The sequence below is a fragment of the Sciurus vulgaris genome, assembly GCF_902686455.1.
Source record: "Sciurus vulgaris genome assembly, chromosome: 16".
In the NCBI taxonomy this organism is placed as follows: Eukaryota; Metazoa; Chordata; class Mammalia; order Rodentia; family Sciuridae; genus Sciurus; species Sciurus vulgaris.
This window is the reverse complement of record NC_136477.1, coordinates 4,136,452-4,163,690: the sequence shown is the minus strand read 5'-3', so window position 1 is coordinate 4,163,690 and position 27,239 is coordinate 4,136,452. Positions and strand designations below refer to the sequence as shown.

The following is a 27,239-nucleotide window of genomic DNA, read 5'->3' as shown; positions in this document are numbered from 1 at the left end:
AATGATTGCGTAATGAATGTTGGAACATGGATTGTTATTAATTTTTTATTTTTTAAATTTACCATGTTTTTAAGATTTTATTTTAAACATGAATGGGTTATTTTGGATGAGATTATAGGCATATATTATTTTACATATACTTTGCTGTTTGTTTTAATTTTTTTATTTTTGAGATAGCAAGGCTGTCTGAGTGACTTGGACTGTCCTCATTTGGTGCTAAAGTAGAACCTAGGAGCAGAGTCCTCAGACCCTTCCTGCGTTTCCTATTGTGTGTGTCCCTAGCATAGAGTGGGGTGTGTGCACAGGGTATAGCCAGTGATGAGGAGGTCAGAACTGTTGAGGGTGCTCTGTGCTGAGAAGACCGAGGACCCAGGTCTTGCAGACCTGAGTCAGTTGAACTTGTGCAGCCTTCTCTGGCCAGAGCAAGTGCCTGGAAGACAGGGTCTCACACCCCTTCCTGTTCTGTCTGCTGGATGTTCCAGTGGCCCACTTACCTTTCTCCTGTCCAGCTCTGCCCCTTTTAATTTCCCAGGCACCGTTTGGCATGGAATTTTCCTGACTTTCCTGGGAGAGCACGCCCTCCTGAAAAGCTGCCTCCAGAAGGAGGGAGGACAGTGGGGTGGGGGAGCTGCTGCTGCTGCTGGCTGGGCCTTTGGAAGGGCAGGAGGCTGATGGATGGTTTTCCCTTTCTTTTTAGTGTGCAAGGAGCCCCCCTACAAAGTGGAGGAGTCGGGGTACGCTGGCTTCATCATGCCCATCGAGGTGTACTTCAAAAACAAGGTAGGATCTTCCAGAGCAGTGGGCAGGATGTGCATCCCACCAGAGACCCCTAGGCAGAGAGTGCCACAGGCAGCTCATAGGGAAGAGGCAGAAATAGCTGGTACACACCAGGTGCGCTGCAAGCAGCTGCTGGTGGGGAGTGCTGTAGCCTTGGAAGATGAGTAAGCTTGACATGTCCTGGGGGGCGGGTTCTGTGAGGGTCCAGGAGGGTCAGTCACAGGGCCACTGGAAGTCGTCTCAATGTCACAATAGTGACTGGGTGGGTAGTTTTGTGCCTCTTCTGAGTGGGACCTTTGACCCTCAGGGGAAGGAGTTGTTAATGCCATTGAACAAAAGAAGCAAGTTACGTGTGTGACATGAGTATCGTATAGAGAGGAGGACTTAAGTGCGTCAGCGATGTCAACAAGGTAGTATGGACAGGAAGATTCCAGGAGATTTTTTCCAGTATATTGAAATTATTTTTAAGTTGACATAAATGTGCATTTATTTGTGGGATTCATCGTTGTAATTTGAGACATGTTTACAATGCATGGTGATCAAATAGGATAATTAGCATTTTCATCTCCTCAGATGTTATCATTTCTGTGTGTTGGGAACCTTCAAGCTCTTGTAGTTATTTTGAAATGTGTAGTAAATTGTAGACTACCATTTCTTACTATGATATGCAATGTTGGGGCTTCTATTTTCTCAATCTGTAGTTTCAAAACTTTTTTTTTTTGCTCTGTAGTTGAAAAAAGAGCCTGTTTTTGATGCTCACAGATGCCACCAAGGGGCCAGAGGTGGCATTTCCTGGCTCAGGAAACTGAACTGGCTTTCCGCAAGTAGGTCTCTGGCCCTTGGTGCCACCCACTTTGCTGTGAAGAGTCCCTTACTTACACCCGCTGGGAAATGGGAGTCAGGAATCACACTTTCCTACAGACCACCTGGCCTATTGGCCCTCTTGGGTGACACTCAGGTGTGCTACCTGACTGGAGCCCAATGACTTTTCAGCAGGAATGACAACCAGGTTTCACGTGCAAGGCCTCCTGAAATCCAAAAGACTGTTCCCAGACAACTGGTTCGTTCTGTGGTATTTTTGTGGAATGGAGGCCATGGAAGCTGGTAACTAGGCCCCATGGGGAACAGAGATGAGCCAGTCTGCAGGTGGACTCCTGAGGACCAAGGGGCAAATCTCCTGGTGGACCTGCACCCAGCCTCTCCAAGCACCCCTCAGTGAGTGTGTGGAGGGGGAGCAACACCAACAGCGACTTTCAGGGTGATCGAGAGGACTGAGTCCATCTGCTCAGTGCTCTTGTCTTGGCATTGTTTAGGATGTGGTGGGGGACAGATTCTCTGGAAATGGTTAAAACTTCCCTGGTTTGACTTAGAGTGCCTTTTTAAGGTCAGAGGCAGTTGGGGTCCCATGGGACTGTGGGCTTTTTGTGTTTCTGACACTTAATGGTTCCTGGCACCTTGACCTTCCTCTCCCTGCCTAGGGCTGAGCATACAGCCAGTTGGGGCTGCTAGGGTGGGTACTGATTCCTGGAGCCCTTTCTCCTGGCCCAGGGGACCCTGTATTCTGGGAAGATCACCCCTGCTAGGCTAGAGAACCCTGGCCAAGTGACCTCTTCCAGAGCAGAGCACTCAGTGCTAGTGCAGGGACCCTACTGGGACACCCTTGGCCTTTGGAGTGGCCTGTACAGTTTACTGTATGCCTACTGCTGTGCCTGGACTGCTCTCTGTGGTGGGAGGACGTATGTGGTGTCCATGTGATACCAACAGAAGGAAGGCATGGTGCTCTGAAGGTAGACAGGTCTGTTACTGCACAGGCCCAGCATCCCCAGCTTCTTGGTGAGCCAGTCAAAGCCCTTTGTAGGGGAGAGGAGTGCTTCACGACTGTGACCCAGGAGGCTGCAGCTCTCTTCACCTCCCCACTCCCAGCAGGAGTCTGCTGCTTTCCATCTTGTACGTGTACCAGGCCAGGGCCTGGTCCAAGTTCATGCTTGCCACAGGATATAATCAGCTTGGTGTTTTCATTTCTGAGACTGCAGTTAGGCCCCCATGGAGGCTGCTGAGGACAGGGACCCCAGCAGACCTGGCCTGGTGTCCTCCACACTTTAGCACATGCAGGAGTGGGGACAGTGGAAGGAGGTTGACCTCACTAGGGGGAGAGCACTTCAGCACCTGCATGCTTGGTACTTGGGAGGAGGCCTCTCCTGTCTGCTTTATTTTCTTTGTTTTGGTCCATGTTCCAGAGTGTCCCTAGGGTCAAGTTGTCATCCCACATTCATGGACATCTTGTTCAGCCCTTGTGTCTGAGGGTGACTGGGCAACCTACAGAGGGAAAATTGTATTCCCGGCCTTTGGGAGTGGCCTGTGCTCTTGCCTGGCCCAGCAGCAGGGAATAGCACATGGACGTCCAGGGTCTCCCTCCGCAGGCTAGCAGCGTGTTTGGAGGCAGGATGGTCAGGGCCTTGGCAGTGCTGTTCGTTCAACTCCTGCTTCCCATCCTTGCCCTGTGGGGGGAGGGGGGGATCTCAGGCCATCCGCCAGCCAGGCCCCAGGAGATTGGAGCAGTGCAGACCTAGCAGGAACCTGAGGGAGATGTTACCTAGGTCACCCACCTGCCTTGTCCTGCGGCCCACACCTGAGCAGTGCTTGCCTGGGCCTTACGTCCAGATTTCAGGACTGTTTTTGTCCTGAGTTCTCTGTGGTACTAATCCCTTAACTTTCTGCCCCTGATGGGGAAAGGGACTGGGTAGTCCTTTGGCCAGAGGACTGCCCCAGCTGGGCTCAGCATCTCCCCCGTACTGGGGATTCAAGAAGGCAGAGATCCTCTCTGGAGGGGTTCTCTGAACTCCTGCCTGCTCTTCCAAGACCTGCAGGGCCGCATTTCCAGGGTGGCTCCTGTGCTTCAGTGGGCTGTGCAGGACGCCATGTTCTTCTGCAGCACCCACTGCCTTGCTCTTTGGAAGGCCCCGAGCTGCTGCCACAACACAGTACCACATCACCAGTTCCCCTCTGGAAGGGCAGGTGTGCTGCTCACTGCTGTTGCCTCCAGCAATCCCCAGCAACTTTTGGCTTCAGGTCAGAGTGTTTTTTTAAAATCTGGTTTATCGAGGTGTAATTTACATATAGTAAACCTCCTGCTTTAGGTGTAGCAGATTTTTTAAAATCTCAGCATGTGTTTTCATTTGAACCCTGTTGGAGGAGGGCCAGTTTTTCTGTTTCAATGAAAGAGAGAGGGCTGTGTTCCAGTGCCAGGTACTGGTCTGAACAATCCCTGCAGAGGCTGCGGCAGTTGCACCTGGATTCCGCTGCACCTCTTCTGAGAGTTGCCATGTGTGTTCTCAGCACAGGCTCAGGATCAGGGCTGGCTGCCTGCTCGTGCTCTGCACCCTGTTCACTGGGAATCCTGTGTTCTTTGTGGTGGTTTTGCCATAGAGCTTTTTAGAGGGTCCTGCACTGAGGCAGTCCAGGAGGGACCCTGCCACGGACGGTGCAGGCACATAGACCCCTAATCACCACTGCAGTGGTGTGTGTGTGGAGTGCACCAGCTAGTGCCTCCAGACAAGTCCCGGGGGAAGGTAGCCACCCCAGGCAGTGGAAGAGGGAGGAGGAAGGTAGCCACCCTTGTCTGTGGACCAAGGAGCTCTTGGATATAAATCTCCTGGGGAAGGCTACAGGGATTGGTGGGGCTGCGCTTGGAGCCAGCTATGAGCAGACACACTGTTGCTTAAATAACAGACAGATGTGACCTAGGATGACTGTTGTTAATAGATTTGGGTTTTTGCTTATACTTATATGATGAGACAGTATTATTCTTTGTATTACATTCTGCCTCTATCACCTAAATGTGGGTTCCCTACTTCCCAAGTTTTGTGAAGATCAGACAGTTGTGAAAGATGAGTATCGGTTGATTACAAAAACAGTTTATCTAGGTTTGGAGAGCTGTTTGAACCAAGGCCATTGTGAATGTGTGTGTGCTGATTTTTCTGTCCTGGAGGTAACCAGGCTTGTATCTGGTAGTAAGCTACTGGTTATTCAGCAGCAGCAAGTTAGAAATATTGATATTTCACTCAACTGTATTGTACTCAAATAGCTATTATTGAGGGCTTGGTAGATATCTTGCGTTGGGTTGTCTGCTTGTCAGATACCTTGCATGAGGCATGCAGCTCTATTAGGTATCTTGCATGGGGGCATGTGGACAAATATAGTAGCATACAGATGTAATAAAATTAAAGTCTGCGATCATTTACTTACTTACAGAGTATCAGTCATGTCTTCAAACTTTGGTGTTATGTGTGCGCCTACACCATGCAGCATACTAGGGATTCACAGATTGTCTCAGGAGGCATAGAATGTGCCTTCGAGTATTTTATGATATTTATCATAAGCATGCAACATATAATACAAGATAGACATGTATGAAAATTGAATGTAATCTAAATAACAATGAAAGAAGTAACATTGTAAATGTATATTTGATGAACTATTAAAAGACCCAAAAGGATAGGTTGAACGTAAGGTAAGAAACAAAGGGGACAGTGACCAAGTTTAGCACAGGGAGACAGTCAAGTGGCCACCCTGAGTGGGGAGACCAACTCAGACCATAGGTTGGTGGCAGGTACAGCAGGGTTCAATTTTTAGGAACTGTTTGTGCCCTAATTAGGACCTCTCTGGACCTTAATTTCTCTCTCTGTAAAGTGGAGATCGTGCCTGTATCAACTTGGAAGACTCAGATAGGGCAGTGGGTGAGGCCTTACCCCAGTGGCCATTCCATACACACCAGTCAGTATTACTGTGGATGGCCAGGCAGGGAGTGCAGGGGGAGGAAATTCTGGGGGCTTTTGGAAGCCCGAAGGAGGTGGAGGTCCTAGGAACCAAAAGATGCTGTTTGACTTCTCTGGAGAGGGAGACAGGTCTGTAACCAGAGCAGAAAAGCTTCCTTCTCAGACCCAGGACATGAGCTTGTACAGTACAAAGATGAGCTTTTTGCTTGTACTTGCCTTTGAATGTGGCTTAGTCTGTAAAGTGAAGGAACTGTGCTTTACGTGGTATCAGGCACTGGTTTTAATGGAGGCTGCATTTTTCTTTTTGACCAGTTTGTAGGATGCTCTTTACAAATAAGTCGCTCCTTTCTCCCAAGGGAGCCTTCATCTGATCCCACAGGTCATGCATGTGTGTTGTAAAGAATTCTTTAAAATTAAGGTAACATTTGCATGATGCACATTCTAACCATTTTAAAGTATTGGATTAGTGGCATTTACCACCTCTCCTCTAGTTTCAGAGCTTTTCATCACCCCAGGAGGGTGCCCTGGAACTTTTACTCTCCATTTCTCCTTCCTCTTTTGGCAACTGCTAATCTGCTTTCTGTTACATGGATTTGTGGGGTGTGGACATTCTGGGTAAGTGGAATCATGTAAACATGGGACGTTTTGCACCTGGTGACTGCTTTCAGGCAGCCTGCTTTCGAGGTTGTGGCCTATACCAGGACAGGTTGAGGACCACAAGTTTTTCAGATTTTGGAGTTTTGGGAATTATGGGTTATTTGTATAGACTTCACCCATAGAGCATCCCTAATGTGAAAATCCAGAATTCAAAATGGTTCAGATTTCAGGTTAGAAATGCTCAACCTGTCTTTTCATGGCTGAGTACACTCTGTATATACAGTCAGTTCTCATTAGTTGAGAACAAACACTGAATTAGCAAATACTGCCCAGTTGTACGGAGGGAAATGCAGGCAAAGGTTCCTCTAGTCACAGTCTTTTGTCCACTGATGAATACATAACTTGGTTATGTGTGTTTCTGTTTAAAGACACCCTGTTCTGTACTGTTGGTTCATTGATATTGAGCCATGGCCATCAGCACTGTGAGTCCTGCCTGCGCGAGGCTCGTCGTCGAATGCAAATATTTCCTCTTCTTGCCTCAGGAACTCTGGACAGTGCTGTGGCTGTACGTGTGGAGTTCCTTCTAAACAGCCAGAGTGTGGGGGGGAGGGGGACCAGAAATGTGGAGAACGTGGCACTAAATGCACTGTGAGAACAGTGTTCACAGTGTGAGCTGCTGTAAGTGGACAGCACCACCTTGTCCCTTGACCCCTGGGCAGCCTGGAGTTTTTGCTGTTCTGCATATGTTTACAAATAACTATGAAAACCTTAGTATTTTGGGTTTATAAATAAACTTTAGTGAGTAGGTGACTTAACAAGCATGGAATCCATGAATAATGTGACTTAACTGTTCTATAACATGTCGACCTCCGTCCGGGGATAGACCGCAGCCTGCTCCTTAGCTGCCGTGAGTGGAGCTTCTCTTTGGGTTGGTAGGTGGCCTTGTTGGAGGACCAGTTTTCCACTACTTTGGGTTGATGCCTGGGAATGGAACTGCTGGGTCATGAGGTGATTCTGTTAAGTTTTGAGGACCTGCCAAGTCCTCCGCACTCGAGGGTACCATTTTCCGTTTCCGCCAGCAGTGTATGAGGCTTCTTTTCTCCCTGTGTCCTTGGCAGTGCTTGTTTTCTCTCACATTACAGCTGTTTTAGTGGCTGTGACCTTCAGCATCTTCTTACGTGATCCTTAGCTATTCGCATACCTTCTTGGGGAATGTCTGCATACAACTGCCCATTTTCAAGTTGTCTTTTTCTTGTTGCTTTGTAGAAGTTCTTTGTGATTGGCAAATATTTTCTTTCCTGTAGGTTGTCTTCACATTCTTGATAATGTCATTTTATGCACAAAATTAAGTTTTTTTGAAGTACAATTATCTGTTTTGTCATGATTGTTGCTCACACTTTTGGTTTCAAACCCCTGGCTCCAAGGTTCTCAAGAATCACTCCTCATGTTCACTTACACTAGTTTTATGGTGTTTGCTTTGTTGTTTGGAACTGGGGAGCACACCAGAGCCTTGGACATGCTAAGCACTTGCTCTACACCTCCAGCCTCCCGTGGAGTTTCAGTGTTTTTTTTTTTGGGTGCTGAGGATCGAACTCAGGGTCTTGTGCTTTAGCAAAGCAAGCACTCTACCAACTGAGCTATCTCCCCGGCCCCAGAGTTTTGGTTTTTATGTTTATGAAGTTGGTCCTTTTTAAGTGAACTTTTTTGTGTGTGGAATGAGGTAGGATCCAGCTGTAATCTTTTATGCTGTTTTCCAGATGACCCACACCATTTATTGAAGAAATTATTCTTTTCCCATTGAGTGATCTTAGCACCCTTGTTGAAATAGAGTGACCATAGAGTTTGGGTTTAAAACTAGTCTCTCAATTCCATAGCGTTGGTTTCTATGTCTGTCATTATACTAGGGCCATACCGTTTTGATTACTGTTGTTTTCGAGGAAGTTTTAAAATTGGGAAGTGTGAGTTTTTTCTAACTTTTTCAGATTTTACCCCTCCCACTTGAGTATGATTATGGTTATTCTGGGCTCCTTTATGTTTTCTGTATTCTAACAGAATACCTGGGACTGGGTCATTTATAAAGAAAACAGGTTCATTTTGACTTCTGGTTCAGGAGGCTGGGAAGTCCAAGAATGGGCAGCTGCATCTGCTGCTTCAAGACATGGCAGAAGTTAGAGGATAATAGGGTGTGTGCATAAGAGACAAAACAGGCAGGTGGCCTCATTTTATGAAAGTCTGCTTTTGCAGTAACTAACCCACTCCCGTAAGAGCCAGCGTTAACCTGGTGCATGAGAAAAGCCTTATTCCTTGTTAATGACCAGATCACCTCCTAAAGGTTCCACCTCCAACATTGTCACAATGGCAGTCAAGTTACAGCATGAGTTTTGGAGTGGACAACCCCATTGATACCATAGCATCTTTCCACATGACTATTTGAGATTTGGCTTTTCCATTTCTGCAAATAATTCCATTGGAATTTTGATAGGGATTGCATTGAATCTGGAGATTGTTACCATCTTAGCAATATGAAGTCTTTCAGTTCTGTGAACATGGCATGTCATTTCATTTAATTAGGTCTTTAATTCCTTTCAGCAACTTGTTTTTGTTTTTGTTTTTTTTTGAGGGGGGGGTGCTGGGGATCGAACCCAGGGCCTTGTGCTTGCAAGGCAAGCACTCTACCGACTGAGCTATCGCCCCAGCCCCAACATTTTGTTTTTGAGAGTCTTTTACCTCCTTGGTTAAATTTATTCCTAGGTATTTTATTCTTTAGAATGCTATGTAAATGCAATTGTCCTAATTTGTTTTTTGGTTTGTGCATTGCTGGTGGATAGACATGCTCCTGATTTTTTTGCATGTTTGCCTTTTACCCTGCATCCTTGCTGAATTTGTTCATTACCTTTAGTAGTCTGTCTTTTTAGGACCTTCTGTGATGGACTCATGCTCTCTGAGTAGAGCTGGTTTGACCTCTTCCTTCTCAGTGTGGTTGCCTTTCTTTTCATTGCTCTGGTCAGGGCTTCCAGCAGTGTCCAGTAGCGCTGGTAAGATGGACTTCCTGGTGAGTGTCTGACACCAGGGGAAAGTCTCCAGTCTTACAATTGACTGTGTTGTCCCCTGTTGGTTTTTCCATAAATGCCCTTTATCAGATTAAGGAAGTACCTTCTAAGAGGAGAGAAAAAAACCCAACAACACTTTTTTTCTCTACTCACAGCGTTTCTGACACCAAATGTGTTGGTTTCCCCACAACAAACCTGCTTGTGTCATCCTGATCACCCAGGAAGTTACAAGGGTTTTAGGAGCTCTGTGCCAGGACTGGGGGCAGAGACCAAACACATTTTTTTTTTTTCTTTTTTCTTTATTTTATTTTCATTGGCAGTGGACCCTTATTTTATTTATTTATATGCAGTGCTGAGAATTGAACCCAGTGCCTCAACATTTTTATTATGAGACTGAGATATATCTTCTATTACTTGTATACTTTTTTTTTTAAAAAATCATGAACAGATGTTGAATTCTTTCACATTTTTTTTTCTGCTTCTGTTGAGAAAATTGTGGGTGTCTCTCTCCTGCTACTAATGTGCTGTATTATGTCAACTGATTTTCTGTCGCACTGCCCTTGCATTCCTGGGACCAGTCCCTTTTGGCTATGATGCTATTAGGTTTGGCTTGCTGGTGTTTCTTTGAGGATTTTTTGTGTCTGTTCATAAGGAATATTGGTCTGTAGTTGTCCTGGGCATCTTTGTGCTTTGGTAACAGGGTAATTATGCTGACCTTATAGAATGTGTTAGGCAGGATTCCCTCCTCTTCTCATTTTGGTAGAGTTGAGTAGGTTGGCGGTCGTTCTTCATTTCATTGTTATTTTTTATGTGTGGAGCTGGGGATGGAGCCTCTGGCCTCGGGCATGCTCAGCAGGCGCTGGCCACGGAGCTCCAGTGCAGCCCTCTTTCTTTGAACATTTGTTGGAGTCCACAGGGAAGCCGTCCAGTTCTGGACTTTCGGGAAAGTTTTTGATGACTGATTCATTCTCTTGTTCTAGATCTGTTGGGAATTTCTACTGCTTCTTGATTCAGTCTTGGTAATTCATTTGTAGAAATATGTCCATTTTCACATTTGTTGAGGTATGATTTTTGGAGTGTCCTCTTACATTCTTTCACTTTCTGTCAGCTTGGTAGTTCTTACTTTTATTTTTGGTTTTGGTGATTTGTGTGTTCTCACTTTTTTCTTAGTTTAGTTCAGAGTTTGCCCATTCAGTTGATCTCTCCAAAGAACTAAATAATGTAATTCACCTCATTGTTTCTTGTTCTGTTTTATTTATCTCTGTTCGGTGAGAGAGACCAAGCAGAGTGCAGTGTGTGTGCAGTTCTGTCTTCGCCTCCCAGCATCTAGTCAGGACATGGTTTTACCAGGTGTCTGTGGCAGCTCTTTCCCGAGTCTTCCTCAGCATGTTTTGTCATCCATTTGTAGCTGTGACGTTTTCATTAACAAGTCTACATTCTGTCTTGAGTCCCTTCTCACTTCCATCTGGTTATTATCACTATTATTTTTTTCAGTTTATATTCATTGGAATCCATTCTGGGTTTTGACATGCTAAGAGTCATGCCTTACTGTGACAGTTTCATGCAAAGCAGTTCTGCCCCTAGACCACCACACACTGTCCCTTTGAAGCCACCTCCCCAGGGCCTCATCTCTTCCTCCCTGCGAGTTGCCTTTTCCAGATTGCCATATAAACAGAATCTGACAACATGTAGCTCTGTGTCTGGTTTCTGTCATTTAGCAAAATGTGCTTGCAGTTCCTTGGAGCTGTGGCAGGAGTGAATAGTTTGTTTCTCTTGCAGAGTAGCATTCTGGGGTGTGAAGGGTTGCAGTTTGTCCCTTCACCTGAGAGGGGTGTCTGGGTTGTTCAGATTTGGTAACCATGAGTAAAGTTGCTATGAACACTTGCATTCCAACCTTGGTGTGAACTTAAGTTTTCTGTTGATTTGAGTAAATACCCAGGAGTGGGGATTGCTGGGTCACGTGTCAGTTGTCTCTCAGTCTTCACAAGGTGTGGCCCAGCTTTTGCTAAAGTGGCTGTGCTGTTTTTCTTCTCCCCTCCCCTTTCCTTCCTCTTCCTCCCCTCTGTCCTTCCTAGTGGGTGTATAGTGGTCTCTAAACAGCTCTCCTGGGATGCAGTCCCCACGACACCACCCCCTCCATCTCACACGCACTGTCCCTCAGCATGGAGTGCCTCCAGAGCTGTGCCCTACCAGCCCATGACCGCTCTACTCCAGGGGAACTCCTGGGGCCTTCGATCCTCTGCTGAGCTGACCGATTGCCAGGTGTCCACAACGGCTGCTCCTGTTTCCAGGCTTGTCCAGCGTGGAGGCCCAGGCTGCACACCTCATGGTCGTTGGCCTGTATTTGATGGCAGCTGCCCTGTGCTGTGTGAAACATCTCCTGAGCTGAGTCGCCTCTCCCCATGGCTGAGAACATCCAATGTCTTTCATGTACTTATTTGCTATTCAGATATTTTCTTCAATGAAGTATTTGTTCAGAATTTTGCCTTTTTTCTTCTCTCTTAAAATTCAGTTAGTTTTCTTATTGTTGAGTTCTAAGAGTTCTTTATATATCCTGGGTACAGGTTCTTTTTTTTTGGCGGTACTGGGGATCAAACTCAGGGCCTTGTGCTTGTGAGGCAAGCACTCTACCAGCTGAGCTATCTCCCTAGCCTGGGTACAGGTTCTTGATGGGGTATAATTTGCAAATATTTTTTCCAAGTCTGTGGTTCATCTTTTCATTCTCTTATAGTATCTCTTGCTGAGCAGGTTTTATATTTTGATAATCAACTTACTGTTATTTTTTCTTTCCTGGGTTGTGTTTTGATATTGTATCTAAAAACCCTGGGCCAGACCCAAGGACCCTGGTTTCTTCTAGCCAGTCTTGGCAGTCCATGTAGAGATGCTGTGTCTGGAGGCAGAGGGAACCATCTAGAAGGTGGAGCTCCGAGGGCTGTGGTGATCATGTACTCTTCGCAATTGAGAGCTGAAAAAATTCTCAATGTACAGTGAGGAGAAGGAGTAATTGCTTAAGATTCTCCTTCGTTTGCTGGAGTTTTGATGATTTATTTACACAACAGATGTTTACTAAGTCTAGGGCCTGATGGCCAGAGGGGACGTGGCCCCATTTCTTGAGTTCACAGCTGAAAAGGCAAGGGAGAGCCACACAGTCATGGAAGCGACTGCATCAGAATGCATTCTCAGCTCCGTGAGGCCAAAGTGTAGAGACCTGGCTCAAAAGGGGAGAATTTCCTGTAGGAGCTGAGGTTGATGCAGAGGCCTGCAGGTGACAGAGTCAGTGAGGACAGGGACCCTTTTGGGCAAAGGGGCAGCTATATGAAGGGCAGAGCCAGGGTGATGGGCATGCAGATGTGGGTGCGGAAGGGAGGTGGGCACGTGGAGAGCTGAGCAGGGAACACACTGGGGACCCCCTGGAGTGTGTTGTGCTAGGGTGAAGTGATGATGCTTGCTTCTAGACCCTCAATAACTGGTTGATTCTTCTGAACCCTCTGGGCTCATTTGCCTCTTTGCATAAGATCTAGTGGCAGTGGCTTCAGAATCCTGTGAGGTTCCCATCAGCCCTCCGTCTGTAGTGTCAGTCATGTTATAGAGCAGACCTGGCTCAGCCTTTCCCAAAAGGAAGTCAGTGACTGCCAAACAGGAAGTACTTGTCTGTGTCCTGGGTTTGGTTAGAGAGCAGGTCAGGGCCTGGAGAAGATGGGTGCTGAAGTACCCACAGGGCGGGAGCTCCAGGGCTGACCTGGAGGTCCCCAGGCATATGTGGCTTGGTCCTGGGAGCAAGAGCGTGGGCAGGAGCCAATTGCTGCCGCATGTCCCGAGTCTCAGGCCTACCCATTGCCCTTTCCCTCCTTTCTCCCTCTGATTGGGGCAGCTCCTGAGGCCTCTGGCTGTGTCACTCCATGACCCCACTGTTTACCTGCTTTGTGGCACAGTGGGAGTACTTTCAGCATAGCTGGGTTTTGTGTTTCATTTTGAGTCATTAGCTAAGACCTGCAGTTGGACTTTTGATGTGACTGAATCTCCCTTGGGAATCCTCTTAAATCTGCTGCTTTCTTTTTCAAATGAGAGCTGGTTGCCTCCTTGTTCCACCTTGGAACCCTTGACAAAGCTGAGAGGTGGGACAGTCAGTTGCAGGTGGGAGAGGCTGTTTCAGTTTAGAGACACTGACTGTCCTTTCTCAGCTGGTGTGGGGCACAGCCCCCTCCCAAGTGCCCACATGGCTATTCTTCGAGCGAGCTCTGGCCTGGGTGCTGCTGCCCTCACAGTACCTGTCAGGGGCCTCTGTGGGCACAGCCTTTCACTGCCAGCTATCCCTTGGATTCACTGGCACATTTGGTACATGTACACAGTGACTTTAAGGGACAGTTCAATGTCGAAAACTTTGAAATGTAAAAGAAGTTCATGGGTCATCACAGCTAATATTAGTTATTCTCCTCTCACAAAGCCAGCCATTAGTGGACAGCGAGCCACTGTCATGAAGTATCTGTGGCCTTCCTCAAACTCAGTCCTCTGAAGCATAGGAAGGGCATTTGGCATGTTGAGGAGGAGGCGAGCGTGGTGTCATGCAGAGTGAGTTGAATGGCGCTGCTTCAGAGCCCTGACACCCTTGGAGGCCTCTTCTCCACATGTCCTGGCTGACTTGCATTGGAGAGCCATGGGCAGCTGCCTTGGCAATATGGTATGGCTGGTGATTTGCCAGGGCCACCAGATGCTCTGCACCCCTCTCCACCCTCTTTGGAATAGAAAAGGCTCACGGCTGCAAAACCTTCTCAGGCCAGGGCTGATCAGACTTCCGCTCTTGCCCTTGATTTAGATTGAACCTTGGAGAGAGCCTTGTGTCCATAGTGACACAAGTGGGGATCCAGGTTCTCCTTGTTCAGCATACCCTTCACCATCACCCTGAACTGGCAGGCATGGAAGCCCCCTGCCCCTGTGCTCCCTTCCCAGGCTCCCAGACTCCTGGAGACTCTGCACAGTTCAGGAGGTGGGCAGCCCCTTCTTGAGCCTACACAGCTCTCTCCCAGGGACAATTAACTGGTTGATGCTACTGAGCGGGAAGGCCTTACCAGTGGGTTGCTGAAGGAGCCAAAACAGAAGGGGCATTGTGTGGCACACACAGGGAAAGGTCAGGGGGCTGCTGAGTTGTGACAGGCCACACGAATGCAGGCCAACTCACTTGATTTGTCTTTCCATGTAGTGTCATTCTGTTCCCCAAAGTGGGACCCAGGATGCTACTGTACTTCCAGGAGGGTGGGGGTCTGGAACTGGGGAGAGAAGCCCCTTGAAAGGGCCAAGGTGCCCTTGGAGTACACGAGAGGAGGCACGGGGCCAGCAGTATGCCCTGTGTGGTGGTCCCCGCCAAGGCACATGGCTTGCCTTCACCAGTGTGTCCTCCTGGGTCCCTGGAGAAAGCTAGGGTACCACATGGAGTGGGAAGCTCCCCTGGCCACGTGCCTGAGGGCAACCATCACCAGCTTCATGCAGAAAATGGAAGTGCAAGTTGAAGGCCCTTGAGCTGCAGCTGCCCACAGTGGGATTAGGGGCTGCGAGCAGGCAGGCCAGGCAATAGCCCTGAATGGACCAGGCCTTTCGCTAGACTCTGCCTGACAGCCACCTGGGGTGGGGTGGGATGGGGCACATGCCTGCGTGTGCAGGGCACCCATGGAGCTGTGGACAGAGGGGCTGTGGCCCCTGTCTCCTTGTCTTATGGCTACCCAGTGGTACAGGTGAGGTATCTTCTTGTAGAGAGGGACACTGAGGTTCAGTGCTGTCAGCCTGGGTGCATTGCTGCTGCTCTCTTCCTGGGGTTCCTCTTGGGCTCCCCTTCCCCATCTCAGGCACCGGCCTAGGTTTCTTTCTCACATTGCCCTTGTACACATGCGTGCGCATTCAGGCTGCTTCCTTCCCCCCTTGGTGTTAACCTGGGAGAAATGAGTGAGCAGGGGCTCCAGATTGTGGGAGCCCACTCGGAGCCTAAGCATGCTTGGCTATTCCCGGAATGCTCTCTGCCATGGCGGGGTTGCCCTTCTGCCTTCTTGTTGCTTCTGATTGCTTCTGGGCCTGGGAGCACATTCAGGGTACCGCAGACACAGCGAACTCCCTGCCAGCTCTGCTTAGTTTGCTTGCTTTCTCAGGAGGTCAGTGGTTGACTGTCCAGGTTCTAGGCCCTTCTGCATGTCTTGCATTCACTTGTTAAGCATTTCTTTTAAAGCAGTGGGCTCTCTGCTCCCTCTTTCACAGCTCATTCTCTCCTGGCACCCTGTGGGGTGCTCTTTCCATGGAGTGTGTGCTGATAAGCAGCATTTTGAGCACCTGTATGTGGAGTGGGTTCCCTTATTTCCACTTTGCAGGTGGGGATGCTGAGGCACAAGCAGGAGGAATAAGCTGCTCAGAGTCACACAACCTGGGAAGAAGAGGCCAGTGTGGCTCAAATCTGCCTTCTTTGTCTCTTGCTGTAATATCAGTTCTTTCCAGGGGTGGCAGAGCAGAGCCCTCCATGGTGGAGTTCACAGTTCAGTTGGTTACAAAGGTGATCTGTGGAGGCTGTAAGGAATGGCAGTCTTTTCCCCAGCCCACTTGATGGCCTTGAAGTAGTCACGATGAGCAGTTAGTTGTGTGTACTTCCAAATGTGTGTGTGTGTGTTGCTTTCTTTTTTTTCTTTAATGGTGCTGGGGATTGAACCCAGGGCCTTGTGTTTGCAAGGCAAGCACTGTGCCAAATGAGCTGCATTCCCCAGCCCCTGTGTGTTGTATTTTTAGACTTACCATCTCTGGACCTTCCTGAGCCTGCACGTGGAGCTCCTGCCTTTTCTCTCTGGTGTCTGTGAGACGTCTCACTATTGTGGGAGTGCCTCACTCACTGCCGCTCCCCGTCCTTCTGTTACATGCTTACGTGACTGTTTGGGTCATACTGCTTCCTGGGATTTCAGGTTTGGTGGCATTTATTTCTTGGACCTCTTTTTTTCTGTTCTTTCCCTTGCTTTCTTACTGAACCGCCTCTACTTCCTTCTTGCTGCTGCAAGAGCGGCCCCCTTCATTTGCTGTGGGCCTGGCCAGGAACCCAAGAACCTAGCATGGGAGAACTTGGTTCAAAGGAATGGCAAGGCCTTGTGGATGTGGGGGGCTTTTGATGTGTGGATTAGCGTGTTTGCCTTTATTGGTTCTGTGTGGCTTCAACATATGCTCAGATGGCACTAACCCCTCAGTTTCCCCTCCTGATAGATGGTTAGAACAGCAAATCAGTCTCGGTTTTTTGGTGGCCAAAACCAGGCACTGTGTAAATCCTGTGGTACAGCAGAAAGGGAGGCATTTGCCTGGTGACCTTGGAGGACCGTGGATGGAGGGGCTTGCCCTGGGCCCTGCCTTCTGCCCAGCAGCAGGCTGGAGTCAGGCCAATGGGACACAGACGGCGAAGAGCTGTGCCACAGGAAGGCTGGAGGCAGAGCCAAGCGTATATACTTAATATTATTTTAAATAGAAAATTTAAAATATATAGAGTTAGAAAAAATGGCAAAGCAATCGAGCAGCTCTGTCTGCATCCAGCTTCAACAATTACTGAGCCGCGTGCGAGGTTTTCTCACCGCTACCCCCAGGATCACTTGGGCGCAGATCCTAGACATCATATCTTGTAATCTGTACATAATTCAGTGTCTGTAACAGATAAAGAGTCTTTTAAAAAAATGATATCATCATACCTAGAAATTAGCAAGTCAGCAATTCCTTCCCATCATATATCCAGTAATGTCAGTCTCCCTTGTCATCTGCTCTATGTGTTCATTTACTTTTGTAGTTTTTGGTGCTAGAGATGGAACCCAGGGCCCTCCGCATGCCAAGCACTTGCTCTACCACCAAGCCACACCCACAGCCCATATTATTATTTTTTTTGTTTTTGAGTAAGCCCCTTTCGTCGATCCCAGTTGCTGCCTTGGGAGCCTTCCCGGCTTCCCTGGTGTGCATGTGTTCTTTCCTCATGCAGAGTTCTCAAAAAGCTGGATTATTCGTCTTGTAGGGATGTTGTGAGGCATGTGAGCCCCCAGGGCTGGCTGAGAAGAAGAACCAGTGTGGAGTCCTCCACAGGAGGGGCCGCATTGAGGACTCAGTGTGGTTAGCTAGCTAGCCACTGGCCAGGAGCCTCGCCAGGGTCATGCTGGCACCTGGGCTTCCATGACCTTCTCAGCAGATAGGCTTGTAGGCTCATGGCATCAATTCCCCAGCTGAGCCCCAAATGCTGTGGACAGGGTGTGCACTGTGGGTTTTGGCACCAGCACTGGTTTGGCCAGTTCAGCTGCATCTTAGTTTGCTGAGGTTGGAGAGACGCTGGCTCACAACCCATGGCCTGGGGAGTGGGTGGCTGCCATTGTTTAGAGGGGGAGCGGATTGGGGTCCAGCCAGAATGACAAAGGGGAACTTCTGGGGTCACTGACTGACTACCTAGACCTCAGCCTGTCCTTACTTGGCGTGCTGCCTGGCCTCCATCCTAGAGTGCTGGCACATCTTGACCTCTCTCAGGAGGCCATGATTTCAGGGACAGCTGTGTAATCCCCAGGAGATGCTGAGCCTAAGGCCTGAGGTTAGTCCAGAGGGAATCCCACTGGCCACTGTTAGTGTGCAGTGACTTATGGCAGCAGTCTGTCCCAGGACCGAGGCAGGCTGTGCTTGGTGCTCCAGGTCCAGACCGTGGCCCTCCCTGCTTGGTCCAGCGCTGTGTTCTTCAGGTGTCCATTAGAGCATTACCTGGCTGCTCCTTGCCACCCCTGCCTTCTGCATTTGCTTGAATGGGCACAAACTACAATCTCCATGGGCTCCAGGCCTCCTGCTCTACCGCTCTTCACTTATTCATCTGCGGAATGGGAACAGTAGGACGCCTGTGTGTGGAAGAGCTTACATATGTTATGTGCTCAGAAAAGCGCCTGGCCTCAGTACAGGCTCCACCCTCATTACCTGACCGAGGTGGACAGTGTCCTAGCAGTGCAACGCCGCCAGGACCCTGCACCCTCCTGCTGTGTCTCAGGTGAGATACCATGCCTCCTCAGGCTCCATCGCTGCTGAGGACGCTGCTGTAGCCCACGCCACGTTTGCATGAATGTGTGTTGAGCGGTCACCATCTAGGACAGCTAGCTCAGGTCTAGGTTGCAGGGACACAGCAGATATCCAGCCTGCTATTGGTGGTGTCACGATCCAGTGGGTTACAAAGGTGATCTGTTGTTGTTATTGATTAGTTTAGTTTATCATTAACAATCCCTTGATCCATTAATAAGTCAGTGTTTAAAATGTTTGCTTCTTTCCCTTCGGGATCAGGATCTTGGTAGTTCCCCACCTTGTGATCTTAGATCCCTTTAATCTGTACATTTCCCCCTACCCCCGCTTTCCTCCATTCTTTGCCTTTGCAGCTAGTTACTTTGCTGAAGAAACTGGGTCTCTTGTTCTGAAGAGTTTGGAGCTGTTGGGCTTTACTGGCTCTTTCCCCCGGGGGTATTCAGCTGTGCTGCCTGCTGGCGGGTCCCCAGTCTGAAAACAGTCTCTTCACGGGCAGATCCCGTCTGGTGCTGTCTGTGAAGCTGGCCAGGCGGACATTGGAACTCTGGTTGTCACTCACAGGCCCAACAGCAGTGCCCCCGCCCTCCCCGTGCCTTCTCCAGCACACACCTGCATGGCTTGCCTCCTTTGACCTTCTTCACCTGTCCTGTGTGTCTACCTGGTGCTATCATTTCTGAGAAAGGTGGGATGGGTGCTGGCTGCCACCTACTCTCTGGCCTGTCAGAGTCATGCCAGCGCCTGGCCTGGCCCTGACATCCGGTGACCTGTGCTTGGCACATAGGCCAGAGGGTGTGACTTCTGAGACGTGATGCTGACTGTCCTGCCTGAGCTCATGCCCTCACCCTTCTGGGACAGGCTCCCTCTCCACAGAGAGCAGAGGTTCTTCCCTCCAGGGGACCCTGCTGCTACCCTTCTCCATCCTCCCCTTTCAGCCTTAACCATGTGGGTTCCTGGTGAGGAGACTCTGACCTGTGACGTGTTTCCTCTGTAGACCCCGCATTCTCCTTGCTGGTCTGGCCTGGAGCTTCTCGTCTTTTGTCTTGCCCATGGGGATCGTGCCTCCTCCAAGCCTGTCCAAGCCTGTCCAAGCCTCTGAGGAGTCCTCCTAGCCCTCAGGCCCTTGATAAAATGGATGGACACCTGGAAGGGAGTACAGGAGAGGTTCCTATCTGGTCGGGAAGCACTGCCTGACTTTGTAGAGGAAGGAAGGACTTGGTGACATTCTAGTGTCTCCCCACGGCAAGTGCATGATGGGCTTAGCCAGGGTCTGGTTTTCTTGTGGGGCCGGAGGTGGGTGGGCAGCACTCACCTGTCTGGGGTTCTCCCACATCATCCTGTGGAGACTGCCACTGCTTGTTCTTCGCATTCTGGCAGGAAGAGAGATGATGAGAGACCTTGTGATTTTGTTTTATTTTGGACGGAAAGCCCTCCCTAGGCCAATTACTTTCTGTCGCCTTACCCCAAAATTAGGACACATGCCCACCTGCGATAGGGAAAGGACATTTCCAAGTCTGGTGTGGACTGGGCTGGGTTGAAACCCTCTTTTCTGAAAACAGGGGCTCTCCTCCGAGACCAGGCTAGAGTCGGCCGCACTGGTCGGCGTCATCTTGAGAAGGCCCATCTGCTTGTCTGTCTGCCCTTCGCTGTACCCACTCTTCCTGGAGGCTCCTTTCTCCTTCCGTCACGGTGTGTCATCTGCAGTTCCTCTCTTTGTTGAAATGGGTACCTTGCCGGCTAGTCCTAACTGAGGCATGACTGGTCCCAGGGCTAGCAGCACTTGTGTGTGCGTAAACCATGACCTGTCCACGCAGAGTGACCTAGGAGACTTAGCCAGGTGGCAGCCCAAGCCCCTGACTCTGCCCCCTTCTCTTTCACCTACACAAGAAAATGGATGAGCCTGTGAGCTTAGGCTGCCAGAGGAAGAGGCTGAATGGAAAACGGACCCAGAAGCTGCTGGGTTGAGCAGCAGGAAAGTCTCCTTGGACTTCCTGAGTGCAGCGTCCCACCCCGTACCCCCAACACCCTGGTACCCAGAGTTTTTTCTCTCTGTTGTACAGTATTTTAATAGTCCGGGATGTAGCTCATGCCCCATCAATATTATCCCTTTGAAGTATGCACACTTTGAGTTTTAATATATTCACAATGCGTAGTCATCACAGTTTTTAAAATTCCAGAATATTCCTGTCACCCCAAGAGGAAACCTGGTCCCTGTCAGCATTCATTGCCTATGGGCCTGCTCCCCCAGCCTCAGGCAACCACGAATCCCCTCTGTCTCACTGGGCTCGCTTACTCTGGCTGCTCCATGTGAGTGAAGTCAGTCTGTGTCCTCCTATGTTGATTTATTTCCTAGCCACAGTATTTTCAAGGTCATGCATGTAGCACATGTCAGTGCCTGGTTTCTTTTTAAGGCTGGTAATATCCCCTGGGGTGAAGGAGCCACGGTTCATCCTTTCATCTTTTGATGGCCATTGGGTCATTTCTCTTTTGCTGCTCTGGACATAGGTGTGCATGTTTTTGTGTGACTATAATGTCTTCATTTCTCTTGGTTGGATACCTAGATGGTCTGGGTCATTGGTTACTGCCCACGTAGCAGATGAGGACCTGCCAGTTTATCCTAAGTGACAGCTGCGTTTCACATTCCCACCAGCAATGCACTCATTTTCCTTGTGTGCACATGTGTTTTAACTGTCCTGATGGGTGTGAAGTACTATTTCATTGAGTTTTGATATACATTTTACTAATGATTCATGATGCTGTTCTTTTCTTGGACTCATGGGCCATTCGTGTATCTTTGGAGAAATATCTGTTCACATTCTTTGTCCGTTTTTAAATTGTGTTGTCTTTATATTGTTGAGTTGTAAGATTTTTATTTTATTTTATTTTATTTTTTTAACATATTCTGAACAGTAAGCCCTTATCAGATTAATGATTTACAAATATGTTCTTCCACTCGGTTGTCTTTTTGTATATGTGTGCTGGGGATTGAACCCAGAGGTGCTTTACCATTGAGCCAGCCCTTTTTATTTTTTATTTTGGGACAGGGCCTTGCTAAGTTGCTTAGGCTCTCACTGAGTTGCTGAGCCTTGTCTCAAAACTTGTGATCCCCCTTGCCTCAGCCTCCCGAGTTGCTGGGATTACAGGTGTGCCACCATGCCCGACTGTGTCTTATCTTTTCATCCTCTTGAATAGTGTGTAACACAAAATTTTTAATTTTGATGAAGTCTAATTTTGGTTTTTTATTGTTGCCTGTGCTTTTGGTTCTTCCGTGAGAAAAATTGCCTAATGCAAGGTTATGATTTGTACCCTGGTTTTCTTCTGAGAGTTAGCTCTTCGATTTATGTGTCTGGTCCATTTTTTAGTTTTTTTTTTAATATATGTTCTGAAGTAAGGATCCAGTTTCATTCTTTTGCTTGTGAATACCCAGGGATCATTTGAGCACCATTTGTTGAAGAGACTGTTCTGTCCCTGTTGAAGTGTCCCTTGGCACCCTTATTCATGAATGCAGGCATAGCCATCATTTATGCTCAGCCCTCCATATCTGCAGGTTCTGAATCCTTGGGTTCTGTACCTGCAGATTCTGCATCTACAGACCTGGGATCAAAAATACTCAGAAGAAAAGAAGACGTGGGTCTGTAGTGAACTTGTACAGACTGTTTTCCCGGTCAGCATTCCTAAACAGTAGAGTGCAGCAGCTGTTAACATAACTCTCCATGGCATTGGGTTTCAGAAGTCACCTAGAGATGATGGAAGCACAGGGGAGGGTGCGTGTAGGTTCTGTACAGTCACCGGATTGAGGGACTTGAACCTCCATCAATTCTGGTTTCTGTTGTGGTGCTGGAGCCGATCCTCCATGGATGCTGAGGGGACTGTTAAAGGAATTCCCCTCCTGGCCTTGCGACTTCTCATGCCTTGATTTCCCCACACTCCCCTAGTTACCCATTTTTCTAACCAGTGAGCTGTCTTTGCAGTGGGAACAGATCTAGGTTTTGTGGGACCTGAAGCTTATGTCAATTGGGGTGGGATGGGACTTGAGAAAAAGAATAGGAAAATGACTTGTTCTGTCAGGTTTGTGGAAAAGTGACCCTGTGACCCTAGGCCTCACCAGGGCTGCTGAAAGAGCTCCCTTTCTAGGAACCCCCTGATCTTTGTTGGCATCAGAGCCCTTAGTCTGTCTCTTCTTCGTGGCTACCCCTGTGAATGCTCCACTCACTCGTCCCACAAGTCCCTCGAGTGCCTGCTTCACATTGGGTGCTATTCCATGCCTGGGGTGATGCCAGTGCAGGATGATGTGGATAAGCCACCTAGAAACCAGAGAGTTGTCTCACTTCTTTTCTAACCTTTGCCAACCAGTCGCTCTGGGCCGCAGCCTGTCCTGTGAGTTGGGTCTTGGGCTCCTTCTGGCCAGGTCAGGCCTCAGTATTGCCACTGGTGAGCTGTGTGTTTTTGAGTCTCACTTTCCCTTTTGTCAGCCACGCAGCGAGGGCTGAAGGGGAGTGCTCACACAAGGCTGCATGCCAGCAGCAGGTACTTCTTGTAAGCTCCAGAGAACATGTGACTGATGACTGTCTTTTCCTGGGGAGGCCTCCTTTGCTGTGTCCACTACAAGTAGTAAGTTAGCTTAGTTGAATGATGGAATAGAGGAGAAGCAGCAGAGGAGGATCTGGGGGCAAAACAAACAGGGCTGGGTAAAGGAGCAAGCAGGGCCAGCAGCTGGCAGCCTTCCCTGTCCTGCAGCCTCAGCCTGCTGCCCGCCCCTGACACGGACTTCCTTGTTTCCTTTGTTCAAGGAGGAGCCGAGGAAGGTGTGCTTCACCTACGACCTGTTCCTGAACCTGGAGGGTAACCCACCTGTGAACCACCTGCGCTGTGAGAAACTCACCTTCAACAACCCCACCACTGAGTTCCGGTACAAGCTCCTGATGGCTGGCGGGGTGAGTGTGACCCGCAGCGGGCTGCCCGCCTGGCCCAGTAGCTGCCATGCCTGCCCAGGGTGTTCTGCTGGCTCCTGGGCTGGGATGTATGAGTGCCAGTTGCGCAGCTGTTGCCCAGCAGAGCTGGCTAGCCCCAGGGGCTTCCCAGCCAGCGCTGGGCGTTGGCAGCTGTGAACCAGGAGTTGAAGCACTCGCCGTCCTGGTGTTTCCTGGGCGGCTGTGGATAATTAGCATCTTCCTGCGTGTGGCGTGAAGCCGGGTGCAAGGCCTGTCTATCCGCGTGGCCAGGCCTGTGCCACCCTTAGCTGGTGGGGCAGGGCTGGTACTGGGCACCAAGCCATCCGGGAGGCACCCTGTCAGCATGTGCTGCCTGCCACTCTGTCCTGGATCTCTATGTGGTGGCCTGAGCACAGCCTCCAGGTGCCTCTTCAGGCTCTGGACACAGGCAGGGCACTCAGGGTGCTGATGGCTGATGAGGAGGAGGACAGGCCACGTGGCTGCCAGCTGTACCATCTGTGAAGGCAGGTGGAGGCCTGAGTCTTGGTCAAGGGACATCAAAGCCACCTTTAGTGATCCAAGGTTACCGAGCATGCTGAGGTGCTGTCCTGTTTCCATGCTACAATCGGGCCAGGCATGTGTACGCATGTGTGTGTGGGAGTGTGCCTGTCCAGGTGTGTGGTGTGTGTGTGCCTGGGGGGTAGATTGTGTGGTGTTTGTGTGGGGTGTTTGGGGTGTGTGCATCCCTAGGTGTGTGCTGTGTTGACGGTGTGTTTGTGCAGGATGTGTGTATGTCATGTGTGTGTGGTTTGTGTGTGTTGTAAAGAGTGTGGGCTTTGTGCATGTGCTGCTGGACAGGCCCACTTCCAGGTGGCGTTTGGGCTCGGACACAACTCCTACCTTCTTGTTCGTACAGTTGGGTCTTTTAGGAGCTTTCTTCTTCTTAAATAAAAGTAATGTCTATCCCTGGTTGAAGGTTGAGTAAGTCCCGAGTCCTGCCATGCTCCTGTAACAGCGCTGTTTGTGGTTCTGCTCTGTCCGGCGAGGGCTGGGAGAGCCTGAGGAGGCCGCAAGACACAGGAGGGCTTACACGGAGGGGCCAAGGTGTGGGGAGGTCTGGTCCCAGACACCTCCCCACTCTGCTCTCCACCTGCTTTTTGTGGCCATGTATTTTCCACAGAGCATTTGTGGGCGTCCCCTGAAGGCCCACAGTCACATTTCTTTAGGAAGTAGTCAGCGTCCCTAGGCCTCTTGGCCTCTGCAAGAGGCATTTCCTGTGCTCTGAAGAGAGGAGGCTCTGAGGGCATCACCACAACACATAAAACAGGGCAGGGAGGAGCAGGTGAGCAAGTGGCCGGGAGGGGAGGTCTGGTTCAGTCTGCTAAGGGCCAGTCTGGAGGGAGCAAGTGGCCCAAGACACCTGCTGGACCCCAGAGAGGCCCTTGGGCTGTGGTCTGCATAGTGGTCCCTGCCTGGTGCTGTTGTTTCTTGGAGAGGACTGCCCAGGGGAGCTGGCTGGCCAGTCTGGAACTTCCTGGTCTTCCTGGGCTGACAGCCGAATTGTGCTTTCTAGCCCTAGGAGCGGCCTGGTTGGGACGGTGACCCTCCCAGGTGATTCCCAGGACCAGGTAACTGTGCCCCTGTGCTAGACCTTCCAGTCTCCTTAGTGTCCTCAGGGACAGTGTTTGTCATCCCACAGCAGTGACCCCAGCCCTGTCTGTGCAGCTGGTGGTGCTGGGAGAACTGGCGGAAGGAGCTGAGCTGCTGTCTGTATTCTCCCTCCACTGGGTCTCGCTTGGTGATCTGGAACTCAGGCTGTCCTTGGGAGCAATGGGAGCAGGGCTTCCCACTGTCCTAGCAAGTCAGAGCCAGCCCCATGCTCCTAGAGCTGTCTTCTGTTCTTTGCCCATTGGCCAAGGGCCTGCGTTTCTGTCAGGGAGCCAGGGCCTCACAGTAGCACCCTGTGGAGGAAGAAGCAAGCTGGCTGAGCACCCGCCCCTCTCCTTTGTTCTGAGGATCTTGGTTAGAGAAGAGACACATGGAAGGCAGGGAATGCTCTCCTTGGAGGGATTTGGTTCAGTTAATTTGAAGGGAGGGAAGGTGAACTCCCACAGGAGTAGAAGAAAAAGATCTGGGAGTGCATCAGCCAAAGCCTCCAGGAGCTATCTGTGACTGAGCCAGGCTTCTGTCTGTGAAGCTGTGCATGCGTGGAGCTGCCAGCCGAGGCACAGAGGATCTCACATGGCATGCTTTCAGGGAACTGGGCTGGTAGGGCACGGATGGGGGCAGACATGTCCACGGTGGTGTTGTGGGCTGGGGCTCTGATGAGCAGTTCACAGATGGGACAGCCCAAGGCTGTACTGCCCTCTTTTTTATGTATATGTGTATGTGTGTGTGTGTGTGTGTGTGTGTGTGTGTGTGTGTTTTAGATGTTAATAGACCTTTATTCATTTATTTTATGTGTGGTGCTGAGAATGGAAACCAGTGCCTCTACCACTGAGCCACAACCCCAGCCCCATGTACTGCCCATTTAAAGCCCAGTGTCCCATCGCATCTGCAGACGAAAGGATTGGCTTGTAAGGAATCCCAGGTGCTCAAGCTCGTTAGTGGGGCTTCTCCCGAGTCAAGGTTTTCTAAAAGTGCCTTTTATTTTGTTCCATCTCGCTGCCATCTGGAAGGCTTTCTCTGAGTGGCTAGCCCCGTCGCTATGTTAACCTATAGTGTTGGTGTTGGAGACCTTGCCCCAAGCACGCTGTCCCTGCAGCAGGTGTACTGAAGCCTAGTTGCTGCCAGGCAGGTAGCAACTTTCCTGGAAGGACCTGAGCCCTTCCTTTTCTGTAGCCTTCTAAGCAAAAGCAGGAACCGGCACTTCCCTCCCCGCAGGTAGCTGCGTGTGAGGCAGCTTTGCAGACCCTGCAGCCTCAGGCTCTGATTGAGTCAGCTTCAGCTGCTGCAGGTGGAGGGAGGAAGACTCATCCCCCAGGACGTATGTGACCTGCTGACCTCGCATCCCGGCAGACCCCTCAGAAGCTGCTCATTGCCGTGGGCCTTACTTATCGTGGTGTCCGACTGGCTTCTGCCTCTACTGGCTGGGCCTGTGGGCTCTGAATCTCAGCGCTTGGCTCAGCTGTGACTGCAGCCACCTTCAGTGCCTCTTGGCACACTCTGCAAGTCTTCTTGGCCTGGCCTTCCTGTCTGTCATGCCTGGGGCTGTGTGACCCCCACTGGGCCCAGCCATCCTGGGATCCTAGGCTTCTCTTTGCTCTGCACCACTGAGCCTGCTTCACTCCCCCTTGGCACCCAGCCCCTCCATGATTCTTTTGGGAAAGTGGCTCCTGCTCCACCTCTTTCCTCCCCACGAACCAAGCTCCTTGGCCTTCAGCTGCCACCGCCCCTTCTCATTGATAACATCTGTCTCTTCTTTGTCACTAGGTGATGGTAATGCCCGAAGGAGCAGAAACGGTGTCCAGGCCCAGCCCTGACTACCCCATGTTACCCACAATTCCACTCTCTGCCTTCTCTGACCCCAAGAAGACCAAACCATCCCACGGCTCCAAGGTTAGTGAGGGGGAAGGCCCAGCCACGTGAGACCTCTGGGCCCAGCCATGGCAGGACCCAGCCAGGCGCCCCCTCTGCCGTGCTGGGCCTTGTGCACCTGGCCTCTCCCTGGCATCTTGCTCCTTGAGCTCTCTGCTCCACCTTGCTGCTCACTGCCGCTTCCCTAGGATCACAAGGAATAGGGCCCTTCACCTTCCTCTTGAGGCCGTAGGCCCTACCCAGCACCCTCCTTTCCCCATTGAGCCAGCGCTGGGCCTTATGACTGCTCAGCTCAAAGGCCATTGTTGGACAGAGAGTTTCCATTGCAGGCTGTGGCTGCCTACCTTCTCCGGTCTCCTGAGTGAGGTTCCCACCCTCGGCTGTTCCCGGCTTCGCTTCTCAGCAGCGGCTTGCCACAGAGAAAAGCTTGCGTGGGGGTGGCCAGTGGGGGCATGATGTAGGTGATTGAGCTGAAATCCTCTGAAGAAGAAATGTCTATCATCTTATCTTGGCCCAGGTGGGCTGGTGGCACTCAGGCT

The 27,239-nt window shown here is 50.1% G+C and overlaps 1 protein-coding gene and 1 long non-coding RNA gene across 3 annotated transcripts in view; both read left to right on the top strand.

The window, feature by feature from the left end:
- The window catches only part of MLLT1 (MLLT1 super elongation complex subunit), a 57,009-nt gene that overhangs the window by 16,157 nt on the left and 13,613 nt on the right, over window positions 1-27,239 (top strand). Inside the window, exons 3-5 of one of the 2 annotated variants that reach the window (XM_079115333.1) lie at window positions 698-780; window positions 23,023-23,166; window positions 26,596-26,721. In XM_079115333.1, coding sequence (XP_078971459.1) covers window positions 698-780; window positions 23,023-23,166; window positions 26,596-26,721 — 353 coding nt within the window. The remainder of the gene's footprint in view (window positions 1-697; window positions 781-23,022; window positions 23,167-26,595; window positions 26,722-27,239) is intronic. The other variant, XM_079115334.1, reaches the window with a different exon arrangement.
- LOC306646716 lies at window positions 7,722-9,627 on the top strand. The gene is made up of 2 exons (XR_013759943.1): window positions 7,722-8,756; window positions 8,867-9,627. It is a non-coding gene; the product is annotated as an uncharacterized lncRNA (long non-coding RNA).